At 44.8% G+C, this 18,435-nt stretch overlaps 1 protein-coding gene across 1 annotated transcript; it reads left to right on the forward strand.

Annotated features, from left to right (window-relative positions):
* The first annotated feature begins 2,144 nt into the window (after positions 1–2,144).
* On the forward strand, positions 2,145–6,375 carry LOC135503650 (EMILIN-3-like). Its single transcript, XM_064921805.1, has 4 exons — positions 2,145–2,299; positions 2,550–2,669; positions 2,943–4,102; positions 4,397–6,375. Exons 1-4 carry the CDS (start codon positions 2,145–2,147, stop codon positions 6,373–6,375), a joined length of 3,414 nt encoding a protein of 1,137 aa, XP_064777877.1.
* Positions 6,376–18,435: the final 12,060 nt, after the last annotated feature.

The following is an 18,435-nucleotide window of genomic DNA, read 5'->3' on the forward strand; positions in this document are numbered from 1 at the left end:
TGCCTATGGAACAATGAGGACTTGTTTACAGAACAAATGGTGGAGTAGCTTGGAGCTAAGGGATTGGAAATACACTTATACACCAAATATGTGTGTTATACACACACATGCACACGTAAAGACACACACACACACACACACACACACACACACACACACACACACACACACACACACACACACACACACACACACACACACACACACACACACACACAGTTCTATTATTGTGCATCAGCAGGTGACAGGGAGTTCCCAGGTAAAGAAGGTGGGACCAGGCACAAACAGGAGACAGGAGGCTAACAAGGTCCAGCTAATAAATCATTCCTGGGTTAGAAACAGTCCACAGCAATATGTTAACATGGTTTTCTATAAATACTCAAATTAATGGTATGCTTTTAGCCTAAATAACCACAAAGTAAACCCAGGGACTTGACTCCTGGGCAAGACCAATGACTGCAGGATTTAGGGGACTCAGGTTATTGAGAACGTATATGTACATTGCTTGTAGGACTACATTATGTATGTTTAACTGATTGACGCACACACACACTACATGTTTATGTAATTAAATATATGTCAATCATAAAGTCTTTTGTCTGTAATGTATTTTTCATTATATGTCAGACCCTAGTAAGACTAGCTGTCTCCATTGGCGTCGGCTGATGGGGATCCTAATAAATCACATCTACATCTAAATCATTCCACCTGTGATATACCCACTAACTAGCCACCTTACTGGGCACTGATGCACTGAACAAACACAGATGCTGTGGTTGAGTGTTGAGTATGTGGGTTCTCTGGGGGAGGAGGTAAAGAGGGGTGGGTGTGTTACAACCCAGGCTATTTGTTTGTCTTTGTTCCTGGTTGGTCCTGTTAGTTTGCCATTAGGTCTGGGTGGGGTGTGGGTGTGAGAGTGGGGTGAGAGACCAGCTGTGTAGCAGTAGCCATGTTTCATAGATGTGTTCAGTGCTGGGTAGAGTAGAGTGGTGGGTAGAATATACTGTATCTATGAAGCCTATGAAATGGCCAGAGCAGGGGAAATGCCAACTGCCATGCTTCATTTCCATCATTAGCTGTTTATTTTGTTTAACAAATGTGCTGTGATGATCGGAACAGAAAAAGTGCTTACTGGTTATTACGTAAGGGTGACAGGGTGTTCTGATGTCCCCTTAGCAGTAGCCTAAAATTCAAAGGCATAACCCACGACATAACCATGACCATAGAGATACATTCAATTACGTGTTGCATTTAATTCCTTGACCCTGGCTGTCTCTTCAGCTGACCTTTCACTCATTGAGATAATCATACTATTAGACATGGGTCATTATGGCTAAGATCAAGTAATTCATAGAATATCCATAACATTACTGATTCCGAAAAATAGATATTGCCTCAGTGCCCTGTTATTAGTTATAACCTGAGACAGTAGCTGTGTATGTTGGGTAAAGGATCTGTGACTGTTTGTCCGACCCTGTTAATCTAGAGGTGTATTATGTCATAATACATGTTGAAGTAGCAGCAGACACAGTAATGGTGGTGACCTATTCATGGTAGCACTGTTATATGCTATTAATGAGCATTTACACATATGGGGGACTCAGGCCTCTCCCTCCAGTCGCACACTTGTGTTACTTTCAGGAGGGCAATGTGGGAGGGGGATATGCAAATAATGCCAGAGGGTGCTCCCTATTAGGGTCCAACAGCAGCCCTTTTAGCTCACAGTGGACTGTTGTCACCCCGACAGAGACTCATAGCCACAGACTGCACCAGGACCACATTAATAGACTGGCTCTTGACTTGAGTGCTGAAGAACTCTCTCTCTGTGACAACCTTTTTCCATGTCTTCTTCTCATGTATGGAATCGGGTAACTAAGAATGAAGTCTTTTCTTTAGAATTTCATGTTTTCTAGTTCTGTGAGGTATTTTTAGTGAGATGCTGGCATCTCAACTATACATCCTTTCTACATTTGTCTGATGCCATTGAAAAATTAAGTTGTATGATTCCCCCCACGCGGGTTGAAACTTGACTTTGAGGCAGACCTACTTTTTCTTTAAAAGCTATACTGCCATTGCTTCTGACTTCAGGCAGCAGTTTTTTCATTCGATTTTTTTCATCTACCTTTCCTTGCGTGGGAGCAACAATGCACATTGCAGTGGCATTACCTCCCATCCTCCTCCTGTCAGCCACTCTGTCTCTGACTGATGCCAAGTTCTACAGACCCTCCGAGTACATCCTCTACAAGGCTGGGCCCAATCCTCATCCCTATGTCCATGGGAAGCCCACCAGCAGGCTCAAGTGAGTACTCGTTCTGAACATAAACTGGGCTGTTCCCTCTGGGGAGGTGGCGCTGGACATTAGCTTCGCTTTTGATGCTCAGTTAAAGCTGGTTAACTTACTGTGTAGCAGTCTGTTTGTTTTTGTTTTCATTTTAATATCTAAGCCAGTGGGAAATGCAAGAGGGTTTTTAGGTTTAGAAAAAGGGGCAAGTTTAAGAATCTTATCTAAAGTGTGTGATCTTATTCTCTCATTCTTTTCTCTCTGACAGAAACCACTGTGCCTACGTTGTTGAGAAGACTGTTTCATTCACCGTGCAGGATGGGGTAGCTCCTTATGTCAAAGCTCAGTACAACAAGTGTGCCTGGGGTCAGAAGTGTCCAACCCTCATGTGAGTTCATCTTCATAATTGATACTACATGATATAACTATTACAGATTGTATCATAAATCCACAATTACTACTGTTATTGCCACATCTACATCGAGGACTACTGCTGTAAAACTGCTGTAAAACTGCTGTAAAAACAACCGGATTATTAGTTCTGCTGCTCTTTCCATATGAAAACGGTATGAAAATAGGGCTGTAACGTCTCCTCTCACCATTCACAGGTGTCAGCTTGGTAGTTGCTTGTGCTTATGTTATTTCTTTCATTAACCCTCAGATATCATGTGATGTACAAGCCTGTCTATAAAGTTGCCCATAAGACTCTCACTGAGCTGGAATGGCACTGCTGTCCAGGATACTCTGGCTACGGCTGCATGGTGGGACTCCCAGCCTCCCAACACCTAATTAAGGCGATGCCTCCATTCAAGGGCCCACCATTCAAAGGCCCACCCATTAAAGGAAACCCCTGGAGTCAGAGCAAGGGCCATCCTCCCATGAAATCGTACCCAATGCTTACCAAGGGCCCTCCCATGAAGGGACCTCCTCCTATGAAGTCATACCCAGTGAAAGCAAAAGGCCCTCCTCCCAGCAACGTCAAGTCCTACCTTAAACGTCCCTTTGGGCCTCCTCTGACCCACCCCTCCTACCGAGGGTCATCTTCCAAGCCTTACACCTTTGGGCCACAGCACCACCACCAACCAGACCGCCATGAGGGGACAGAGTATCACCAGCCTGAACTAGACCAGCAGGGGCAAGACTACCACCAGCCTGAACAAGACCACCAAGGGCAAGACCCCCACCAGCTTAAACTAGACAACCAGGGGTCAGATTATCACCAGCCTGAACCAGACCACCAGGGGTCAGACTACCACCAGCCTGAACCAGACCACCAGGGGTCAGACCACCACCAGCCTGAACCAGACCACCAGGGGTCAGACCACCACCAGCCTGAACTAGACCACCAGGGGTCAGACTACCACCAGCCTGAACCAGACCACCAGGGGTCAGACCACCACCAGCCTGAACTAGACCACCAGGGGCCAAACTACCACCAGCCTGAACCAGACCACCACTGGCCAGACCACCACGAGCCGGATCATCACCAGCCTGAATCAGACCGGGAGGGGCCATACCACCAGGAGCCAGACCACCACGAGCCGGATCATCACCAGCCTGAATCAGACCAGGAGGGGCCATACCACCAGGAGCCAGACAACCACGAGCCGGACCATCACCAGTCTGAACCAGACCACCAGGAGCCAGACCAGCATGAACCAAACCATCACCAGCCTGAACCAGATCTGGAGCCAAACAATCACCAGCAGCCTGGACCAGATCATCTTGATCACCCAGACCTCACTGATCATCCTTTTCACTCAGAGTTGGAGCCTGTCACTGATGAAACAGCTCCCCCTGCTGGCAGCCAAGAAATGGATGGTGAGACTGGGAGTGTTATTCCAATGCATATTCTGTACTGCAACACAACATAAATATGACATTCAATATTAATAAGATTCTAACATTGTGTCCTCTACTGCTGGCTTTAAAGTTAATATCTATATGTATCTAGAGTGCTTAACTGTCCTGAAATTCCATTGATTTTGGCAACATTCTTCAAAGACTTAACATCCTTAAAAATGAACATTTATTCTTACATTACATTTTCTCTCGCTCTCTCCCTGCACTCTTGTGAGTATGATTGTGTCTGTAACATTCTTTTCCCCTCTGTAGGCCAGCCTCGGGACACAGTGGATAGTGAGTCTACTGAGCGTCTGAACAGGATGGAGGAGGACGTGCGGAGGCTGTCCCAGGGTCTGGAGACGCTTAGGGGGATGGTGAACGGACTAGAGGATGGCCTGCGCGCCTCACTATGGGAGGACGCCAACAGGATGCTCTCCGCCCTGCTGTCTGCAGCACCAAGCCCTGTCCCCGCCCCCGCTCTGTCCTCTTCCCCCCACTCCACTGTAGGCTTTGCAGACATCCCTGGAGGAGACCCCGATGCAGAGGGGCTGGATGTGGGCCAGGATTTCCCAGGGTTGAGCGAGCTGACAGGGCGGGTTGAGGGGCTCCGGACTGAGCTACAGGCCAAGGCTGCTGAGCTGGAGGAGCTGAGAGGCAGTGTGATCAGGCATGACGGAACCCTCAAGAAGATGTCAGGTGGTGCAGATAGCTTGACAAGGGCCGACGCGAGAGACACCCAGAAGGCAATGGAGGATCTGGTGGATGCCAAGCTTGGCGGGGCCCGGACGGAGATCCTGGGGGAGTTTAAGAAGTGTATTGAGAGTGCAGAGAGCCGCTGTGGGGAGAGGGCCAGGGAGGTGAGTCGACAATGCCACAGGGAGCAGCAGGAGAGACAGGATCTAATGGAGCTGGCCCTGGAGGTCAGCGCCACTGGGCTTAGGAAGGAGCTTGGATACCTGCAGACTCAGATCCAGGGACATGACCTGAGAGAGGGCTGCTGTGGTAGAGTCACTGGCCTAGGTGAGAGGGTGCATCTGCTGGAACAGTTGGTGGCAGGCCTCAACCAGTCCCAGGGGCACCTGGGAGTGGAGCTGGGTGGGCACAAGGCCCATGTAGAGGCAATGCTGGAGGGGAGACTGGAGGAGGTGGAGGCCAAGCTCAACCTGACTGAATGTGGAAAGGTCAGGGGTGGGAGCACAAGCAGCAGTGGTAGTGGTGGGGTCCTGGGCAGTAGCTCAGAGGGAGAGGTCGGGGCAGGCAGCCTGGAGGCCCGTCTGGAGGGGAAGCTGAAGGCTCTGGAGGGTCGTCTGCTGACAGCGTTGGGGGATCTGGAGAATGCTACAGCCCCTGCCTTGCTGGAGGGCCATGTCGTGCCCACACTGGAGACAGAAGTGGAGTCCCTCAGGAGGAGGCTAGAGGTGGACGTGGACAGAGTGCAGAAACAGCTGAGCGGCCTGGAACTACTCTGCACATCCTCCTCTCAGCCCATTCTCCAGGGAGACGAAGCCACATCAAACACTCACAGGGTGGAGGAGGATAAGACAGGAGGAGGAGAGGAGAATGGTCTCCTGGACATGGAGAATAACCGTTTGAACAGCCTTAATGTCACCCTGCAGAGCCTCCTGACCAGACTGTCCCAGAGGGAAGACCACCAGGAGGGAGAGGAGGGGAGCTCAGTCCAGGGTGAAATCATGCTTCTCAAGTTCAACGCCCGTTCCATGAACCTCACCCTGAAGGGCCTGAAGGACTCTGTAGGGTTGGTGGTCCAGGATGTGGGGCGCGCCAACACCACCTGGCAGGAGCGGGAAGAGCGCCTGGCCCAGCAGGTGAAGGGTGTGGTCCAGCTTTTGGGGCGCCAGGCCTCCATGTTGGGGGTGGGTGAGAAGAGGCTGACCCGGATGAAGGGAGAGCTCCAGGAACTGAGGAGGCGGCTGGCCGGGGAGGTGCAGGGCTGCCGCTCCACTGCGCTTGGAGTCCAAAAGGAGGTGGTGGAGGTGGGGGGCCGCGTGGCCAGCGTGGAGGGCCAGTGTAAGGGCTTCAGTCACCTGGCCAAGGATCTGGAGAGGATCAGGGCGGAGTTGGAGAGGCAGTCAGATGGATACCTGTCCCAGGTCAACGGTACCCTCACTAATCACGCTTACCAGCTGTCTGAGCTGAGACAGGAACTCAGGAACTGTACGTGGAATGCAGAGCCCACCCAGCAGAGCCTGTACCTCCTAGAGCCAGAACAGTTAAGAGAAGACCAGTAACCTGTCATGAAATCTATTACTGTAAGAGGGAGGCCAGAGTTCTGTACTGAGTGATAATGGACAATTATCTTGAGCCCCAAATGGCTGGTGGGTGAGCTGGAGACCATAGAAACAAACAGGCAATGTTTCAACCAACTGGTGTGCCATAGATGATTTTTTATAGAATGTTGTTTAGCAAAATGTTTTATATTGACACTTTTATATAGATTAGATTTACCGTTGTTTAGTAGGCATATGAGTTTACAGGTATCCAAGATACTACGTTTTTATTTTGTATGATTATTGTCTTTTGTATTTTACATTTTGTATAAAACATTACAAGTTCTTTATGATCTGCATTCCTCTAGCTGTTAAAGTGTTGTCTGTATAATAAAGAGGTGGTATGTCACTGTTGCTAGTCTGAAATTTATATAAGAATAAGTAATACTTTGACAACAGTAAATACAAAGATGTCCGTGAGTGAACACAATAGCAAAAGCATGACATATTAGGCCACATTTAAAGCCACCAGAGGGCAACAGAGAGGCATTCGATTCCTCTGTCACCACACATTGAGAATAATCTGTGAGCAGAATCAAGTATGGTCAAATCAGTCTGTCTGGTTTATTACACATATTGGCAAAGCCCGTTGACACTGAACGGTCACTTGCACCTTCAATCTCATCCATATGTGGAATGTAAAATAGAAGTTTCTTATACACTGAATGTATTATTCAAACAAAATATTGAATTAAACCACCAGTGCCCCCTCATAAACATGTGGTGTATGACTCCTCTGAATGTATATAATGTATATGAAATGAGACTAAAAGCATCATCAGGGTGAGGACTAGACATACACTAGAGACTGTTGACTATCTGCCAGACATCCTGTCTCCCACTAATTCACTCATTCTGTTCTCCAAGCACATCTCTGATCGGTCCATTATGATGGCTCATAGGTGACCTTCCTACTAACACCCACCTATCAGTCCCTGTTCCCCATTGGACATCCCACCAAATGCCTGATTTGTGTGAAATGAACTGCTGTTGTGTTAAAGAGTTTTGGACACAGAGGTGGAGAATGGTGGTGCATTGTAATTGATCGATGCCTGAGAGAGAGAGAGAGAGAGAGAGGAGAGAAAAAAAGACAGAGATAGGAAATGTAGGAGGCTAGACTGGGTGCTGAAGGATAGAGTCATCTGCATGCACGCAACAGCACTATGGTTAGTTGTACCCAGAGGGGTCCTGCCGCACGTTATCACCTTCAGACCATTCTCTTAGGCACCCGCTCCTCTCTCTCCCCCACATAACTGTCCTTTTCTCTCTCACTACTTAATTCATCCATTTTCTCTCTCGCCCCTTGTCCCTCTCTGTCCCTCTGTATGTCCCTCCCTCTCCCACTTTCTCCACTTTCTCTCTCTCTCTCTCTCTCTCTCTCTCTCTCTCTCTCTCTCTCTCTCTCTCTCTCCATCTACCCCCTATGCACCGATCAGGTCTGTTTCAACCCGGATAGTTGGACTGTAAATTATCACTAATCTGTTGGATTAGGCCCTCAGACCGAGAGTCCTTCCTACAGTTCACTGTCTCTATTTTAGGCTCCTAACGCCCTGTGCTGTGGCAAACACACAGTCATTATGTTCATCAATTAACAGGAGGCGATGCTGGCATAAAGACAGAGGACATAGAGGTGTCACATCTGACTGTGGAGCAATGATTTCAAGGACCTGAACTGCTTCACCTGGTAGCCTCTGAGTGCAGACAGCTAATGAGTAAATAAATAATTGGCTAGGAGCCAGTTTGTAGATGTGGAAGCTATTTATGATGAGTATTAAAGTTTGCCATATTAAATTCACTCCCTAGTTTGATATAACAGATATTTAATTTACCAACACCCACTTCCTCCTTTTCATCAGCAGCACACAAAAACAAATTCATCCCATAATCCTATTTCTCGTAATCAAATCACAATCGCATTTCTCCTCGGGGCAAACAAACACAGCATTCGATATCTCATTAAAGAGGCTGAGCAACAAGAAATTCCCTTTCCATCAAAAATTCATTCTGGCATAACGTTATTATGTCTTGTGAACATGGTTGTTAGAAGATGAAGAGAAGGAAGCCGCATGACAGAAAATCAACTTTTTTAGAGATAAAGGCTGTCTGCGCGAGGCGCCATCTCTAAACACACATCTCCTCTTGGCTGTGGCAAGGTTGTGATGTGATGCCACTAACAGTGCTCTTATGACAACATTACCTTACTGCTTCCTCATCCTTCCTCACACATCATGTAGCATTTTGTGAAAAGTAAAGTAGGGGGTTGAATGCATCCATCAAATCAAATTGTATTTGTCACATGTGCCGAATACAACTGTGAAATGCTTTCTTAATCAACAACTCAGTTTAAAGAAAAAATAATTAAGAAAATATTTACTAAATAAACTAAAGTAAAAAATAAAATAAAAAGTAACACAAAATAACTATAATGAGGCTATATACAGGGGGTACCAGTACAGAGTACAGGTCAATCAATGTAATTTGTACACGAAGGTCCATATGAATAAGCCCATGATTCTGAGCCTTTAAACTCTGATGAGACAGAGACTATTTGGCTGTGTGGCTATTGGGCTTGGCCTACAAACATTCCGATAAATGGTGGGAAGATGATTCAAGAAAAACATAGATTAGAGAAGGGGAAATTACTGAACCAACAATAGCTACAGAACAGAACTGCTCCCCTCCTTGAGTATATGAAGGACATGATGGGGGAGAAACACATCTCTGGGCTGAGCTCTTTATCTGGGCTCATCTCAGTGTACTATCGCTCTCTCTCTCTACCACTTCAACTTTTCTGCCTCTGTCTCTCTCTTGCTGTGATCTTGACAGGCAGCTTTTATGCTCTTTCCTCCCTTAGATTACATAGAAGAGCTGGCTTGTACTCCGCTAGAACATCGTTGAACAGGTTGCAATCCTGCAACACTTAATTTACCAATAAATGTCACTACTGGTCAGAGAGTGCAGTGCGCTCATTAGCCTTCCCGGGTCTAAATTACCGGGTCTAAATCATTAAATAACTGTACAAGAAAAAAGACGACAAAAAGGAGCAGAAGCCTCATTTTGAGATCATCGGGACTCACTGCTGTGAATAAACACACACATGACAAAGGGGAAACAGAATCTGCCCCCTATGAGTCAAACATCCAGGGTGAAGAGGACAGGGCAGTTTTCAGTCAGTGCTCAGCTCGACCTGACATCCTCCTCACCTCACAGAAATGAAGAAAAAAAGAAAGAAAAAAGAAAGAAAGAAAAAAGATTTTGATTAAGAACCTGGACATGTACATGCTTCCTCAGAAACATTCTGCTACCAGAGACACGCAGACAAACATCATAGGTGTTTCAGGTGCCCTTTTGTTGTTTTACAATAATCCTGCCATTATCTTGTCTTCTTGTGTAACCAAAACTAATCATAAATCCTTTAGCTTTAGGCAATGAACAATTATTTTACTGTAAATATAGAAGATCAACGAAAGGCAAAAGAAGAATCACATCAATTGGTTCAACACTGACAGAGAGAGTTAGATTTCAACGTCTATTCCGCGTTCATTTCATTGAACTTACATGGAACAACGTTGATTCAGCCAGTGTGTGTCCAGTGAGTATTAATAACAAAGGTATGTTGAAACATGGTGAGAATAAGATGGATGGTGTGTAATAAACAGACAGCTTTGTGAGGACTGAGTGTTCTCAGACCTACTGTTATAATAACACTCTTTCCCTCATAAAAGGAGATATGTATGAATTTATGCCATAATGACACATTAAGCCTTGAATTTGTCATCTTATAAACCTTCATTTCATTCAGTCTTTCTGCTAATAACTGATACATGATCAATCAACTGGGGTAAAGCTGAAAAGCACACACCGTGCTGGAATCAATGAACCTGGTTCTGACACACATGAATCTAATGTCAGAGCAACCTTACATTTCTAATATTAAAACTTGACTTCCATCAGGACATATGGAATGGAAGCATAAAATCTTCCAAGGGATGTGTAGCCCAGAGCCCTGTAGCTGTACAGGGCCTATAGTGAAAGTCTACACGCCCTGGGCACATTTTGCTGCCTTAAAATTAAATGTGGAGATATATTAAATTAGATTTTTTTCCCTATCGTTCCACACAACCTACTCCACATTTCCAAAGTGAAAGACAAATTATAGACAAATTACCTTTGTACCTTTGACAGCCATTACAGCGGTGAATAATTTTGAATACGATTCTACCAACTTTGCTCTTAGCGCAACATATATCCATTGCTTTTGTCAAAATTTCTCAAGCTCAGTAAATTTGGTTTTGGATCATTGATGGACAGCAATATTCAAACCTTGTCTCTGCATATTTAAGTCAGGACGAAGACTGGATCATTTAGGAATACTCAACACCTCTTGGAAAGCCATTCTGGTGTGTCTTTGGCATTTAACATTGTGTAATTGTCCTGCTGGGAAATAAAATTCTATCCCAGGGTTAGCTATTCAAAAGACTGAGGCAATGTTTCCTCTAACTTTTTACCTGGGTTTTGCTCCATTCTTAATTAGTTTGATTGTGACAAACTCCACAGTCCCTGACAAGCATACCCATATCATTATGCTGCCACAAAATGGACATGCTTGCCAGCTCACCAGATCAGCATGAGTCACTGACAGCCCCTATAAAAAAAGCATGTATCAGTGATCAAGTTGATTGAAGAGTGGTGGCAGCCAGAGTGGGTGTTCTGAGTGTGTGAGAACTGCAATCCCCTTCTGGGAGCGTTGAGTTGATATGGCAGCACCTTTGTTCTTTATGGCTCTTTGATGGTTCCCTGGCAGCCCCTAAGCCACAGAGCAGCTCACAGAGCAGAGAGCGCACAGATCTAAGCTGTTTCCATGGCTGTCAGTCCCAGTCCTGGAGCTCTATGCAACCAGCCTTATGGGTGTGAGTGATAAACTGTGATGGCTGAGTGTTCCAGGTGGTGTTTAAATGTTCATCATTGTTACAGTGGGGCTCAACATTAGAGGAACAGAGAGGGGGACACCTTTTGGCCTAGGGGGAAGTCTGTTTTCCAGATGGCTGGTAATCATTCTGGGGTCATCCAGGACTTCACTCAACCCATCCCATGTAAATGGTAGCCAGGTACCATACCAGTCAAAAGTTTCAAGGGTTTTTCTTTATTTGACTATTTCCTACATTGTAGAATAATAGTGAAGACATCAAAACTATGAAATAACACATATGGAATCATGTAGTAACCAAAAAAGTGTTAAACAAATCAAAATATATTTTATATTTGAGATTCTTCAAAGTAGCCACCCTTTGCCTTGATGACAGATTTGAACACTCTTGGCATTCTCTCAACCAGCTTCCTGAGGTAGTCACCTGGAATGCATTTCATTTAACAGGTGTGACTTGTTAAAAGTTCATTTGTGGACGTAACGGCTTTCCTCTTCCTCTTCTGAGGAGGAGTAGCAAGGATCGGACCAATACGCAGCGTGGTAAGTGTCCATGATACTTTAATAATAACTGAACACGACTCAATACAAAAATAACAATGTGAATTGAAACGAAAACCGAAACAGTCCTGAATGGTGACACAAAGAACAAAACAGGGAACAATCACCCACCCCACACAGGTGGGAAAAGGCTACCTAAGTATGATTCTCAATCAGAGACAACTAACGACACCTGCCTCTGATTAAGAACCATACCAGGCCAAACACAAAACACAACATAGAAAAACGAACATAGACAACCCACCCCAACTCACGCCCTGACCAACTAAAACAAAGACATAACAAAAGAACTAAGGTCAGAACGTGACAGTGGAATTTCTTTCCTTCTTTATGCATTTGAGCCAATCCTGCGTTTGAGCCATATTATGGCAAGAACAGCTCAAATAAGCAAAAAGAAATGACAGTCCATCATTACTTTAAGAAATGTAGGTCAGTCAATCTGTAAAATTTCAAGAACTTGAAAGTTTCTTCAAGTGCAGTCACAAAAACCATCAAGCGCTATGATGAAACTGGGTCTCGCCACAGGAAAGGAAGACCAAGAGTTACCTTTACCATAGAGGATAAGGTAAATCGAGTTAACTGCACATCAGAAATTGCAGCCCAAATAAATGCTTCACAGAGTTCAAGTAACAGACACTTCTCAACATCAACTGTTCAGAGGAGACTGTTTGAATCAGGCCTTCATGCTGCAAAGAAACCACTACTAAAGGACACCAATAAGAAGAGACATGCTTGGGCCAAGACACATGAGCAATGGACATACTGGTGGAAATCTGTCCTTTGGTCTGATGAGTCCAAATTTGAGATTTTTGGTTCCAACCGCTGTGTCTTTGTAAGACCGGGAAGCATGATAGAGGGGGTGCTTTGCTGGTGACACTGTCAGTGATTTATTTATAATTCAAGGCACACTTGACCGGCATGGCTACCACAGCATTCTGCAGCGATACACACTCCCATCTGGTTTGCGCTTCGAGGGACTATTATCTGTTTTTCAACAGGACAACAATGATCCAACACAGCTCCAGGCTGTGTAAGGGCTATTTGACCAAGAAGGAGAGTGATGGAGTGCTGCATCAGATGACCTGGCCTCCACAATCACCACACCTCCCAATTGAGGTGGTTTGGGATGAGTTGGACCACAAAGTGAAGGAAAAGCTCAATATATTGATGTTGTGTCCTTCTTTCTTACTTCAAGCCCTGACTGAACTGCTACCTGGGGTTGAGGTAAGCTGACAAATACAGTTGAAGTTGGAAGTTTACATACAACTTAGCCAAATACATTTAAACTCAGTTTTTCACAATTCCTGACATTTAATCCTAGTAAAAATTCCCAGTCATAGGTCAGTTAGGATCACCACTTTATTTTAAGAATGTGAAATGTCAGAATAATAGTAGAGATAATTATTTACTTCATATTTTACTTCTTTTGTCACATTACCAGTGGGTCAGAAGTTAACATACACTCAATTAGTATTTGGTAGCATTGCCTTTAAATTGTCTAACTTGGGTCAAACTTTTCGGGTAGCCTACCACAAGCTTCCCAGGATAAGTTGGGGGAATTTTGGCCCATTCCTCCTGACAAAGCTGGTGTAACTGAGTCAGGTTTGTAGGCCTCCTTGCTCACACACGCTTTTTCAGTTCTGCCCACAAATTTTCTATAGGATTGAGGTCAGGGCTTTGTGATGGCCACTCCAATACCTTCACTTTGTTGTCCTTAAGCCATTTGCCCCAACTTTGGAAGTATGCTTGGGGTCATTGTCCATTTGGAAGACCCGTTTGCGACCAAGCTTGAACTTCCTGACTGAGGTCTTGAGATGTTGCTTCAATATATCCATACATGATGCCATCTATTTTGTGAAGTGGACCAGTCCCTCCTGCAGCAATGCACCCACACTACATGATGCTGCCACCCCCGTTCTTCACAGTTGGGATGTTGTTCTTCGGCTTGCAAGCCTCCCCTTTCTCCTCCAAACATAACGATGGTCATTATGGCCAAACAGTTCTATTTTTGTTTCATCAGACCAGAGGATATTTCTCCAAAAAGTACAATCTTTGTCCCCATGTGCAATTGCAAACCGTAATTGGGCTTTTTTAATGGCGCTTTTGGAGCAGTGGCTTCTTCCTTGCTGATCGGCGGCCTTTCAGGTTATGTTGCTATAAGACTAGTTTTACTGTGGATATAGATACTTTTGTACCGGTTTCCTCCAGCATCTTCACAAGATCCTTTGCTGTTGTTCTGGGATTGATTTGAACTTTTTGCATCAAAGTACGTTTATCTCTATGAGACAGAGCGCGTCTCCTTGCTGAGCGGTATGACAGCTGCATGGTCCCATGGTATTTATACTTGCGTACTATTGTTTGTACAGATGAACGTGGTACCTTCAGGTGTTTGGAAATTGCCCCCAAGGATGAACCAGACTTGTGGAGGTCTACAATTATTTTTCTGAGGTCTTGGCTGATTTCTTTTGATTTTCCCATGATGTCAAGCAAAGAGGCACCGAGTTTGAAGGTAGGTCTTGAAATACATCCACAGGTGCACCTCCAATTGACTCAAATGATGTCAATTAGCCTATCAGAAGCTTCTAAAGCCATGACATAATTTTCTGGAATTTTCCAAGCTGTTTAAAGGCACAGTCAACTTAGTGTATGTAAACGTCTGACCCACTGGAATTGTCATACAGTGAATTATAAGTGAAATAATCTGTTTGTAAACAATTGTTGGAAAAATTACTTCTGTCATGCACAAAGTAAATATCCTAACTGACTTACCAAAACTACAGTTTGTTAACAAGTTTGTGGATAGTTGAAAAACAAGTTTTAATGACTCTAACCTAAGTGTATGTAAACTTCCGACTTCAACTGTATAATTTTTTTTAACATGTTGGCTCGCACATAATCACGTTTCTACCCTTTTCGGCTTTTGTTAATATGACTGCTTCAATGACTGCTTCGTCCTTTCATCTTAATATCCTATTCAAAATAAATACTCTATTCAGAGAAGGATTTCTTTGAAGTACCCACTTGAACATTTGATAAAAAAGTACCCTGATATCAGTGATTGCCTCAATCTGTTCTGGACAGTCAGTTTGTGGATTTCTGGACAACCAGTTTGGTCCATCTATATTCTCAGGTTATGGGCTGTCTGTTCTCTGGCATAAAGTAAGACACAGGCACACAGTAAACAGGTTAGAGCTTTGTATGCCAATGAGTCAGTCTCATGCATCACCCAGCAAATTGAGACTTGAATAAGAGACAAGCAGCGATGCTGATGGGGACAGGCACCCATGTCCATCTCCATTCCACATCCTGCGACTGTCTTATTAGTGAACAAATAACATTATAATGGAAAGGCTTTTCATAGCGGTTTGCTGTACTGTGATGCTATTGATTGATATAAGTAGAAGTTGCTACTGTTATGTATCTGTTCAGTGACAAGTTGGTTCTCCTGTGTTCAGATGTTTGCCAGTTTTGAATGGTCAAGTGGCAATACATTAGTAATTAATTTATGCAGATTTTAATGTCAACCATGCATTTAAAATGGGCATTTAATGTTTGCTAAATATAAGTATCTGTCTGATGGTGTCATTTTGAGGTGTTTAAAAAACAGGAAATGTTGATGCAAGTGTGCGAGATACAGTAGGATTGTAAACAGACAGGAAAATATGCCATCACACAGAGAGGGGGAGTAGTAAACAGATAGATGCAGAGGGACAGAGAGAGGGAGGTAGAATGATAGGGGGAAAGAGAGAGAGAGAAAGAGAGGGGGAACGAGAGAGAGAGCAAGAGAGGGGAAAGAGAGAGAGGAGAGAGAGAGGGGGAGAGGGGGAAGAAGGGGGGAGAGAAAGGGGGACGGAGAGAGTCAGAAAAAGAGAGTGAGGGAGTCAGAGCAAGAACGAGAGGGAGAAAGGGGAAGGGAGAGCGAGCGAGTGAGAGTTGTTTGGAGAAGGGGGAGAAAGAGAAAGGGGTAAGGGCACGGTGGTACTTTGTTTCATTTGTGACACTCAGAGCCTCCCAGTCAGTGTTATTCTGATTTCTCTCTCTCTGGTTCTCTGGTTGGATTGGCATCTCCCTGGGCTTTTCTTCCTGGCTACACTACGAGGACCCACTGCATCTCCAATGAAATGTGTTCAGGCAGATGCACTGTCTGTCTATGTATGTATGTGTGAATGAGTGAGTGTGTGCCGGTCTCTGTTAATGCATTCCTGGCTGGATGTTTGCATTGTGAGTGTTTATGTGTTAGAAGAGGAAGAGGCAACAGGGCTACCGTTGGGGTTCTGCAGTGTGAGTGACCTAACTAGGGTCCAGTGTCTCCCGTGTAGCCGGGTAGGAGCTCTGTCCTGCTCTTCTCTCCGCCTGGCCTCCATGAGTTTATCTGAGGACACACATCTCCTCCCTGGAAGGTAGGTTCCATAGAAAGGCACGGTGTGGGGCTGCATGGTGTGGGGCTTTAGGCAGAGTGTGGGGCTGGTTGCATGGCGGATCCTGTCGGTCTACTGTCAGTTCAGTGTTGGGGATTAGAGGATTACAATGCTGGTTCAGGGGATCACTGTTGCTGATGCAGCTCGCTCTCTTCATCTGTCTGTCTGTCTGTCTGTCTGTCTGTCTGTCTGTCTGTCTGTCTGTCTGTCTGTCTGTCTGTCTACCTTCTTGTGCTCTCTCAAAGATGTTATAGTTTAAGCAATAAAGCCCGAGGGGGTGTGGTATATGGTCAATATACCACAGCTCAGGGCTGTTCTTAGGCACGATGTGAGGCGGAGTGTCTAGATACATCCCTTAGCCGTGGTATATTGGCCATATGGGGTGGCAGGGTAGCCTAGTGGTTAGAGCGTTGGACTAGTAATCGTAAGGTTGCGAGTTCAAACCCCCGAGCTGACAAGGTACAAATCTGTTGTTCTACCCCTGAACAGGCAGTTAACCTAATGTTCCTTGGCCGTCATTGAAAATAATAATTTTTTCTTAACTGACCTGCCTGGTTAAATAAAGGTAAAAAAAAATATACCATAAACCCTGTGGTGCCTTATTGCTGTTAAAAACAGGTTACCAACGTAATTAGAACAGTAAACATGTAGTTTTGCATCATACCCATCTTATATACCACGGCTTTCAGCCAATCAGCCTCCAGGGCTCGAATGACCCAGTTTATAATGGTTAGTTTGGTACTGCTATAATTAAGTGTTTGTGACATATCACCTGATGTAATATTGTTGTCAGGGGAACGGCTGAAAAAGCAGGATTCAAAAGTGTGTCAGCAGTGCCGTATGTGTCCATGCATGAGTTAATATAACTGGATGTTATCCAATAAGGTTGAAGCACTATCTGGAGTAGATTTAGATGTTCTGTGTTGTGGGTCTCTACTGATTAGATCAAGGCAACAATGGACTGTGTCTAGCTGGACTTTTGTAGATTGCATATTTCATAAATGAAAAACGTAATGGCAGATGTTAGTACTAGCTTTTAGATTTCATGGACAGTTGCATGCTCCAGTCTTACATAATGTCTGCTCACAAACATGAATAAAACCATTACACGCTTATTGACTGTGAATGGGGATAACTAACTGTGAATGCTGCATAACACCTGCAGTCTCCCTGACTACAAAACAAAACATTACCTCTCCTCTCGGTAGAAAGAAAATCCACTCCTCACCTCTTCGGGACCTCAATATGGGTGATATTGCCAAAGATAAGTGGGGCACTGGTTCAGTGAACCCCCAACATCTGACCTCTCCACTGTCCACTGGCAAAGGATTCAAGCAGAATAATAACCTGAAATTGCACGTGAAGATCCACATGGGAGAAACCATATCATTGCAATCTTTGTGACAACTTTTCCAGCACTAGCACCCAGTCATGACTGAGAGGCTTGAGAGACTCAGTGGTATGAGAGGAGGCTGTTTTTGAGATGAGGAGGAGGAGAGCATTTGTTAGATGAGAGGAGGAAGAGGAGGCCGTTTTTTTATGGCTGATAAGATAAGGTAGGCCCTACTACATCTTAAAGCCCATTCAGATCATGTGTTTATAATAATCTAACATAAAAGAGACATCACACCACATGCATACTAGGTAACCAGAGGGTTGACCCACGCTCCGGGTCATATTTAGATTCATGACTATGACTAACACGACTGCATACAATAACTGCATATATATTTTTCATATGCTGACAGACACCAATTTCCAGCTGAGTATAGGCTACATGCAGTCGCAGCATTTGCTGGCCTATAGCCAACACTCTAGTCAACAATAACCCCATCAATCATATTCAAAACCAACCATCATAACTGGCTTTGACCTCCAAAATTCAATGATCCATTCTAATGCAAGTGAAAACAAAATGAAAGGCATCCAGACGGACTGTATCATATGATTACCGTCTGAGCTGTAGCTCTTTTATAACTACAGCCAAGATGGAGACACCGTTTGAAGGTCTTGGCAAGGTTTTTTATGGATGCTCTGCAAGCATAATCGTGTCACCGCTCACATGCTCATTCATGCGGCGAATGCCTCACAACCAAAATTGCACTGTACACGGCCACC

The sequence above is a fragment of the Oncorhynchus masou genome, chromosome 18 (genome assembly GCF_036934945.1).
Source record: "Oncorhynchus masou masou isolate Uvic2021 chromosome 18, UVic_Omas_1.1, whole genome shotgun sequence".
Lineage (NCBI taxonomy): Eukaryota > Metazoa > Chordata > Actinopteri > Salmoniformes > Salmonidae > Oncorhynchus > Oncorhynchus masou.